This window comes from Monopterus albus, unplaced genomic scaffold (genome assembly GCF_001952655.1).
Source record: "Monopterus albus unplaced genomic scaffold, M_albus_1.0 scaffold31.1, whole genome shotgun sequence".
Lineage (NCBI taxonomy): Eukaryota > Metazoa > Chordata > Actinopteri > Synbranchiformes > Synbranchidae > Monopterus > Monopterus albus.
Genome location: NW_018127911.1, coordinates 4,270,195 through 4,280,783, shown reverse-complemented (window position 1 = coordinate 4,280,783; position 10,589 = coordinate 4,270,195). Strand labels below are relative to the sequence as shown.

The following is a 10,589-nucleotide window of genomic DNA, read 5'->3' as shown; positions in this document are numbered from 1 at the left end:
ACCGGTCGAGGCAGAAGGCCGCCCACCAAGAGCCGGGGTCTGTCGGAGGTTTCTTCCGTTAAAGGGAGTTTTTCCTCCCCACTGTCGCCAAGTGCTTGCTCAAGGGGGATTTGTTGGGTTTTCCCTCTATAATAATAGTGATAACAGTAAGGTCTAGACCTTACTTTGTAAAGTGTCCTGAGATGACTTTTGTTGTGATTTGGCGCTATACAAATAAAATTTGATTTAAACTTGGTTCACTTGCATTATTTTTATACATAAACTAAACTACCCATCAGGGATCAGTACAGGTCCTCTTTTACTTCTTCATACTCAGAACTACTAGAAGTCTTTATAATGAAGAGCATAATGATGACCCATTCAGGTAAAAAACTAAATTAAAATATATACTGTATATAGTATATGAAGAGAGAGAGAGAGAGAGACTTGAGTGTGTCAAGCAAAAGCTGTGATCATTAAAATGCAATGTGTTATCCCATCCTTTACCTGGGAGTTAGGCCCTCATTAATCAACTGCAGGCCTCCCTAGTCTGAGACAGCAACTTAACAATTAACTCTACCTTAATACCTGTTCCACTGATTTTAGTCAAGTTTTATTATTGCCCCCCAACACCCCACCACCGTGGTAAGTGTGTGAGAGTGTTTGCATGCGTATGTCCATGCTTGTATTCGTGTGTGTCCGGGTGTAGATAAATGATAGTGAAACAAGAAGATGGCGCTACTAGTGACTGGCCAGCTGTTTCACTTTGACAGCTGCTACACTGGTGCCTTATGGATAATAGAGTTCTTAACCAATTACAACCTGGGGAAATTAAAAACACTATCCCACTAGAACAGCTAATTTACTTCTCTGTCACTTTTTTCCTGTCTTTTTCTCCTGCATCTGCTCATTCTCAACTCTTCCTTAGATACAGTACCAACAGACATCCCAACACACCCTCCATTCAGCAGGCCCATTTATCAAGGCTAAGTTCTAGTCACCTGGGGATGATTATGGGGATCCGAGCTAATAGCATTCACATTCCTTTATTCTCAGCATGGTCCCCTCCCTCCGTCCATCCCTCCATCTCTGTGGTCTGTCCACCATCGTCACCATCCTGCATTCTCTCATACAGTATATCATCTATTACAATAGGTAATAAATTAGACATACAGACACCACCAAATACGTGGACCTCATTGCAGCTGGAGGCTTACCACCGTTTTCTCTGCTTCGTTCACTGACTTGCTGAGACAAATCAGTGTATATTTTTTATTCAGCTATGTGTTGTTGAGATGGCTGGAAGTCAGATGAATAAAACAACAAACTTTTTTTTCATGCAACATAATCAAATTTAAAATGTCACTATGACCAATTGCAGATAAAACCAAATATTAGTACTAAAGTAGTTGTTTTTGTCACAGTTTTAGGAAGAGTATGTTGCTGCTGCTTCAGCAGCCAACTAGATGCTCAAGGAAAAATTGTGGAAAAAAACACTTGGCAACTCAAACTGATTCACAAAAAGAATCTTCATCCAACCTCGATTTTGTATTTTAGGTATTGTGTTGCATTTTTTCGAAGTAGTATTCCAATAGTGCAACAGAAAAATTTTGCTCATCTGATCTTAACCTACAAGGTGTCAGTAAGACGAGTTAATCCTTTGAAATAATGCTTGAGTGAGTGCCGGTAAACAGCTAGGGAGCAAGGTAAGTCCTTGTAACACAAAGAAAATAGAATTTAATATCTGTTCTTACTTTTAAAGGGCAGAGTGTGGTACACATTTGTAAGATTAAATTTGATACATTTAAATATAAACTCATGTCGCTGGCTCCATCACAGCCAAACTGTGCAGCTGACATCCTTATAGCTGCCCCATTTAATAAGTGAGCACTCATGATGAATTGGTCAAACTTCTAAGGGGGGTAGTGCCCCTCCAGGATCCACAGTAGGCATGTCCCTATAGCTGTTTCTTTCTAGCTCACTTTATTTCCTCCATCCATCTGCCTTTCCCTTTTAGGTTTCCTTCTTATCTCCCTCCTTCCTTACCTTCTGTCTCTAAGGCCTCCTTCTGTTTTTGCTTCCTACTTCATCTAGTCCTCCATCCATCCCTCCTGTGGCTATTCAACACAGTTGTGTTCCAGACAAACCATCTGGTGCACTTTATTAATGACTGACCCTACCCGGCCTAGACGTCGCCTAGCTGCCACCACTTACTGTGCGTGTCTGCCTGTATGCGGGTGTATGTGTGTAAGGACAGGTGCATGCTGACTGATGATCTGACGATGTGTGCAGCTTTTACTACCATGGCAGGTGCACTGGTTACAGGAACCCTAACATATTATCTCACCTTTTATTCTCTCTGTCAAACACAAATATGCTCACAATTAACTTTAAATACTTTGATGACTAGTGGAAATTGCTACTGAAGATATAAGATGACAATGAACAAGGAAATCTTATACCACTGTTAAAATTAAGCAGCCCACCCCTTTACTGCCTGTGCATTTCATATCATTTATAATGTTTATAATGTTTAATCAGTTGCTTAGCACAAAATTCATAGCATTAAATAAACAAAAGTAGATAAAAGAATAATTTCAGATGTTAAAAAGGCAGATTTTAGGACTGCTGAGATTAGTTGGTGTCAGTGGCACCTGCAGCCATAACAGTGTACACACTGTGTGTACATGTTTTTGAAAATGATTTTGCTCAAGTTTTACACCATGTCTGCTAGTCATTGTATGATCCACATATAAGATATATAGAGAAATATAGTTTCAAATGTATGACCTGAAGAGCTATCTAATATGATATGACACACCCCGAGAGTGGGTCACATCATTTCTATTCCCTAGCATGAGCCCTGCAGCCTGGAGTGAGTGACAGCAGACACACACTGACTTTACCTGCTGTCAAAAATGCCTGTAACATCATCAGGACATGTGCAGAGTATTTTATTATTTATTGCTCCCATTAGCTACAGTCATGTGTTATTTTGTGGAGTTATCACTGTGCACGGATTTAAGTGTCAAATCAGTGATTCTCAAGGACCGGCTGGAGCGCACATCCTAAGAGCAACGCTAGCAACCGTGTGGAAGCTTGGTATGGGAGGGTGTTGATGAGTGAGAGGCTGCTGAACTGAATGAACGTTGGAGGTGCTACTCAAAGCCAGTGTGCCCGCTGCATTCACTCCAAGCTGTGCACAGCTCACGTTATTATGAGAAATTACATTAGGCTATGTTGTTATAATGACAAAATAGCCTATGTCCTTCTAACAAGAAAATATAGTACGTCATAATAATATGCAAAGTATCTCATACAAACCAGCAAAGTATCTTAAACAAGGTTTACGCTGCCGTAGGCAGTTCTTGTGCGTACTACAGGATATAATCCTGCAGGCGCCACTGGTCTACGAAATCGATTACATTAACTATTAAAATGCATCAACATCAATATTTGTAACTGGCTCATCATCTTTAGATTTTTATGAACTTTTGGACATCTATAACGCTTCAGTCATTCAATAAAGCAAATGTTTTCTTCAGTGTCATAACCCAGCTGGTTGCCAACTGCCAGTTAGATCCACAGAAGAAGAATATCACTACATAAGTACTTGCATCAGTATGTGCTTGCGTCAGTCGTTATTGGCTCCAGTTGTTAGTTGGCTCCAGTCAACAATAGAGTTTTAGAAATTCATGGTGGCTTCAGCAGAGTTGGCAAAGTCTAACACATTTTCAAAACAGGTTCAGTGCAAACATTTCCAAAAACCCCAAGCTGTGAAAATATGAAAGTACTTCAAATGATCAATAACAGAAAAGTGTTTTGTACACTGGGTAAAGTTTTGTCAGCGTACCAGAGAAGCACTAGCTCTGTGCATGAGCACCTGAAGAGAGACCCACATAGGCACCATGAACAGCCAGAAAAGGCAAAACCACTGTAAGTGATGTGTATTCATGTGCATTAAATTACTAATAGTGAAGACAGCTTGTTAATATTTTCTGTCTTTGTAGCTGCTAAAGTCATTATTAAAACCATAAAGTCATCTGCTGCTACTGTAAAGTTGTCACTGAACAAGTTTATGAGAAAATGTTTAGGCTTCTATGCGTGCACTGTATTCATGGCTTAGCTGATGGTTCGTGTGTTGAATTTTTGTTAGGATGTACCTTTTAGAAGAAAATTTATTGCCCAGATTAACCGACTAATCAGTAAAATAGCAGACAGCTTAATCAACAGAAACATAGTCATTAGCAGCAGCCCTAGCGTCTGCTTTGGCAAAGAATGTTTCTACAGGAACCAGCAGAGTGTCAGAATCTGACAATCAAAGAGCTGCCTATGGAAGGAAGTCCTGGAGAGATTCATACTGACAAAGTCTGATGAGACAGGTGGAGGAGAAAGAAAACGGGGGGGGGGGGAAACCGTGAGGTGGCTGTCAGGGGATTGATCCCTCTGAGACACACTCAGCTTCTCCTCAGAGAATGAAGCGAGAAAGGAGGGAGAACAAGAATGACTTATGAAGATGCTTCACTTTAAAGAGATGTGTCGAGATTGTGGGTGCAAATGCAAAAAGTGATAAAACATATAGCGTCACAGTATATGGTACAGCATACTGCAGGTCAACCCACAGAAGAAAAACAGCTAAAGAAAAACATTTCAGGTACAAGCATAAGTAGCATGTGTCCCATGGCTAAAGTTACTATATATATTTGTGCGTGTGCGTGTGTATGCAGCTATCAATGAGCTTTGAGTAGACTGGCCAATGGAAAAGTACCAGCCCAAGCTACTGCTGAAAAAGCAGTAATTCTAAGTAGAACTTAATAATTAAATAAGCAATAGTTTCATTTGACCACAATATGTATAATTGTGCATGAATCTTCAATCAAAGTGCAGAAAATCAAAGCAAATATGAACTTAATGAAAACATAATGAACATAATTAAGCATAAACTAAAGTTATATTGCAGGGACTAAAGATAGTGTTGATGTTCATAAGCAACACTGGTGTTATTTAGGTTTTACAATTATATCACAAATGTCTGTAGCGCTGCCAAAAAATGATGTAGCTGAGAACCCTGTGAGGCAAAAGGTTAAGCAAATGCTGGAGCTGCTAATAATGATGTGTTCAATCTACATTGCTCTCTCACATACTCTGTCTCTTGCACACAACTTTGCTAACAATTATGGCTTCATTAGCTGCTAATTGTTTCATCTGGCAGCAGACTGGGGACGAGAGAGAGAGTAGCTGTCAGGAGTTGTGTGGTTATACAGACCATTAGATGTGTTAGTGAATTAGGATGCACTTATGCTAATAACCTTTTGCTCTTGACTCTGAGAAATGTTTGACCTGTGTTAAAGTCAAAGAAAAAATTATTTAAAACCATGTTTTCAAATATTTTATTCCCTAGTCATTTTTTTCCCAACATGCTATAGGCTTAGTAGCAAAAAATTTGCAACTCTAATAGCAGTTGTTAATTTCAGAAAATACAGCATTCTTAGGACTGGGGGCATGTTGCCTTGAGTGACAGATGTCTTATCTTAACAAATCTAGATTTTAACTGCCAGCAGCGGATGTTTAACTCACATTGAGATTTTAACATTGTACACATTTAGATTGTGTGCTTTCATATGTGTACTGTACAGTATTTGTGAATCTGTCTGACAGGACGGTGAGGCATCTTAACGCTGCATGAATTAAGATTTTAGACATTGTTGGATTATCAAATAAAAATGGGACAGGACATGGTACCTCTGAGCTGTACTTTTACACCACAATACTGTGCTACCTGCAGATCTTTTGTTAATATTCCAGCTATGTGACCTGTCTTGTCAAAAGTACAGCTTGTAATTTAGCCTGCCATCTAGTGGAGGTTATAAAGCAGCGTGATTAAAACAGCGGCTAGTCAGCACAGCAAGTCATGGAGAACTGCTCAGCCAGCACCAGTCAGATCAAATCTGACACTTCAACACGTGGACTGCAGGCACTGAGATTCAAACCTCCGATACTATGGTTGGGAGACGACTGCTCTACCCACCGCACCGCTGTCGCCTGTGACTTTGGGCAACCTTAATCAAGTTTTACGAGCATACACAGCGTCAATTTGCAAAAAGCTGACCGACAAATTTACAACTTAAAAATTCAGGCAATCTGGTCATCTCCTTTAACAGCTGTTGTAGCTAGTTTACATCTGGGTAGCTGAAGCTTTGACATATACAAATATCAGAGCAATAGCAATAACATTACATGGAAAGTGGTACAGCTTGTGTCTAACTGGGTTAGTTTAACAGTTTTAGTTATGAAAAGGGCCAAGGTGCTTTAGCTCCATCAAAAACCCACCACCCAATTATGTGATGTGTCCAATATGGCTGATGCCCTGGCCTTTGCTCAGGAAGCCCTTGCACCCTGGCCTCGTTTCTTTCACTTTTGTGAAAGATAATAAGTAAATCACACTAATCAGCTCAACTGCAAATAATCCATGCCCTGTAAAATTGTTGTTAATTAGAGCTTATGCTCATCTGAACTTAGAATTTTTGCACAAATCAGACATGTCAGAGGACTAGCTGTAAATGAGTCTCTGTGGCTTTGTCCACACTCACCACATGTGCTGGCACTTGCTCCATCTTGGCAGCAGGTGTACCAGGTCTGGGGTAGAACTGGTTGATGAAGAGACTGGGGAATCTGTAGTGCTTCACCAAATCGATTGTCTCTTTGAAGTCTTCCTCCGTTTCCCCAGGAAACCCGCATATTATATCTGTAGCAATTGTTATACCTGGGACCCTAAGAGAGAGACAAAAAAGGAGACAGAGGCAGATAAAAACATCTGGTGTTGAGGTGCCCTTTAGGAAGTCACTTATATCTTTCAACTTTCTTTGGCTAAAAGTTCATATTAAAACAACATAATACCATATGAGAGAACAACCATGAAGCCAGTCTGCAGTATTTGGTTCCACACCCATTCGATCCATTTTGCCAGCGACTCATGGTATTGATGTCTAGCCAATGCCACATAGTGTTTACATTGATTATTCATGAATCAATCAGGACTCATCATGGAGATCCACGCTCTGTACTCCAGAAGTATCTACTGAGGAACACTGTAAAAATCGTACACCCAATCCATTTCAGTCTTCATTAACAACATTCACTAACCTCCAACTACATTTTCTAACTATGCTTCTGAAGAAACTATGTGAAGCACTATAGCACTAAAAGGAGTCTGAAATCTTTCTGGACTCATTCAGCCAATCAAAACCAGATTAGCAAACTCTGCTTCAAATCACTGGCTACTGATTATTGATCCAATGGCTCACTAGATTAACTGTAGCCAGTAAAGCATGGGAATAGATGCATCGTTTTTTTCTATACAGTATGTTTTATTTGTAGAGAGCAGATAAATTATGACTGATTCAGGGGAAGTCTGCCTGTTTTTGTGCATTTTTCTTATTTTGGTAATGTTACTGTGTTATTTATGTATTATTTGTATTTTGATCCAATGTCATTTTACAGTATTGTGATTAGTGTGAATGTGTATTTTTGTATTGCCACTTGATGAAACGTATAGGTCCCAGGAAGAATAGCTGCTGCAGTGATGTACCTAAGGGAGATCTGAACAAACAGACAAACACATTAACTGATTTTCTATTTATTATTGTATTTGCATTTATTATTACATTTATGCTTTTATTATTTTATGAACCCTCAATATGTCCAAAATAAAAATTTGACTGTCTGATTAATTAAAACAGTTTGGTGGCTTGTAAAAGAACTCCAATTAAGTCATTGCTGTCTGTCACAACACCATGCATCTCTAAAGTACATACATGACAAATCCACTGAAATACACAGTATGGATGACTAAGCATTTGCACGGACATATACAGTATGCTGTTTTAACGTGCTGCCATAAAGTTTCAACGATTAGGATTGAAAGACAGTTGCCATCATCTCTGGTGGCTAAAGAGGCTGTGAATTACCATGAAGTGGCAAAAGTAGCAATATGAGAATTCAGCAATAAACAACATTATTCTGAGCAGCACAGAGTCCTAATTACACTATCTGTGACAAGCTAGCTTTCCAGTTGCCTATTTCTGAGGTACAGGCCTTTGTTCTCCTTAAAGTCAGAAATGGAACCAGTACAGAATAGTTGGAAATCATTCTCAATACAAGTGAGCCAAGCTATTGATTATCAGCTTTCTATCAACACTCTAGACGCAGTGGGGCAGGAGGGACACCGGAACCTCTTAATATAATGTGTTATATGGCAGGCAGCCTGCTACAAGAAGCCAGGGTGTTATTAGTAACAGACAACACAACAGATTTCCTTTGGAATGTTTTTGGATGCAATGAAAGAAGAAGACCACATTAACTGTGTAAACATATAATCACCAGTAATTTGGGCTTGATCTTTCTATTCACTCCTCCATTTTAGCTTTATACTTTTCTTATTTGCTTTTAACTAAATATCTCACCTCTGATGTTATAATTCCTTTATTGTATATGCTCCCTGATCTTATACTGTAGCTAAGCACATGCCTTTAGAACTGCTTACTCAAAACAAAGGCAGCAATGGACTACTAAGTAAAAAATATAAAGAATACACAATCTTTTGTTAAAATTTAATGAAAATTATAAGTCATTAAGACGAGAAACAAATATATGCAGCAAATTGACAAACAGAAGGGCATCTTAAGACAGACAGAATGGAAACGAAAAGAATGGAAAAGACATTTTCCCTGCAGTCAACAACATGATGCATCTTTAATTGCATTAACTTCCTGCATCTGCACTGCCATGATAACCTCTGACCTATTGATGAGATCCAATTGGCTGATAGTCATTAATATTAACCAATGGCCTACAGGCACAGGCATCCTTGACCTCTCAGATTTGCCTGACAACTAAATGGCAGAATAAATTAAAAATGATCTATTTGTGATTAAAATTTATATCTTGGATGCCCTCAAGCCATGGTTTTAGACCCCCTGAGTACTGAACACAAAATACATGGTTTTAATCCTTTACTTTGTTAGGCAAACAAAGAACTATTTACAACCTGTAAGCTCCTATAAAAATGAATCAAGTACAGCTTCATGAAAATGGAAAGATATTCATTTCTGAAGCAGAGATTTCTGACTGTGTTGCTGTGTATCCACATTACAGCCATCATTAGGTAACCTTTTTGCAGGTGAATGGGTTTAGTCAAGAACAATTGTTCTCCAACGTGGGAAAAAATAAGTTTTAATTAACTTGCATTACTTATGCCAGTGGTGGAAGAAATACTCAGATCCTCTGCATACAGAAAGTCAAAGTAGCAATACAACAGTGTAAAAATACTGTCCTGCATTCAAACTGTTACTTAAGTAAAAGTACAAAAGTATTAGCATTAATACATACTTTAAGATCTAAAAGTAAAAGTACTCATTATGCAGAATAACACATTCCACATTAGAATTACTGATGCATTATTGTGTACATCACATTTAATGTTGCAGCTAGGAAGAGCTAGTTTTAACTATTTTAATATGCTTTTAATTGGAATTATAGCTGGGAAGCTTGTGAATTTTCCACCACAGGTCAATGAGGTTTAATATATAGTGAAGTCAAAGTATGAAGTAACAGAAAATAAAAATACTCAAGTAAAGTACAGATACCTCAAAAATGAACCTAACTACAATATTGAGTAAATGTACTCAGCTACTTTCCAGCATTGCCTATTGCTATTTAATGCTCTTGTTGTAAAACATGTCTACAATAAAGTCCAGCAAGCTGTTTTATTAATGACAGCGGGAGGGAAGGTTAATAAAATTAGCAATCTCAATAAACAAGCAATTTCTTTCTAGCATCAGTACCCAAACACCTTTTGCATTTCTCTGTGCATTGTGTATCTAATCTGCTATGGCCCTTTGGTGGGGAGATGTATAGAGTGGGTAGCCAGCATGCCCCTATCACTCTTGTAGTAGTAGTACGAAAATCTACACTACTGCTGGGAAAAAAAAAACAACATACAATTCAGGCCAGGAGTGCAAAGTAGCACATCGAAATAGAATACTGAGCGAAAGAGCAGGGAGAGACTGGTGTGAATTGGCTTTTGTGAATTTCCTACCATGGAGGCTGAGAGGGAAAAAAACATGCACACACACACTGTCATTTTGACACCTCTGTCTCTCTCAGATCTAAGGGTGATGGAAGTGTGATGTGTGATACTAATGAACAAGAACCACACTGATATTCTCCTTGTTAAAATGAGGAGCAGAAATGTATCTTGTTATTGTTCACCTTCAAAAAACAGTGTGTGAGGCAAAGATACAGACAGAAAGAGAGAAACTCGAGAAAGACGACAGATTAGGTTTCAGCTCAACACGCTTTCAATTAAACCAACACAGGAAGAGAGCTATTTTTAAAACTTCAATACTGAAAAACAAGCTGGTTTGTGTAACTTACATTGAACCTTTGTCACAAAGTACTGGATGTAATTTTCACAGTATGAGACTTGCACTGTTCTTTCCTTTTTTTCCCCAAACCCAACAGTTTTGTGACAAGTCATTCTTGTATTTTGCATGTTGAAAATGCCATAAAACCTATTCATGTCTTCTTACCCAACGTTAGTTGAAATAGAG

The 10,589-nt window shown here is 38.6% G+C and overlaps 1 protein-coding gene across 2 annotated transcripts in view; it reads right to left on the bottom strand.

Annotated features, from left to right (window-relative positions):
- cdkal1 (CDK5 regulatory subunit associated protein 1-like 1) overlaps positions 1–10,589 on the bottom strand; it is a 235,510-nt gene that overhangs the window by 64,197 nt on the left and 160,724 nt on the right. For both annotated transcript variants that reach the window (XM_020596756.1, XM_020596757.1), the window contains exon 11: positions 6,570–6,750. In XM_020596756.1, the coding sequence (XP_020452412.1) occupies positions 6,570–6,750 (181 nt within the window). The remainder of the gene's footprint in view (positions 1–6,569; positions 6,751–10,589) is intronic.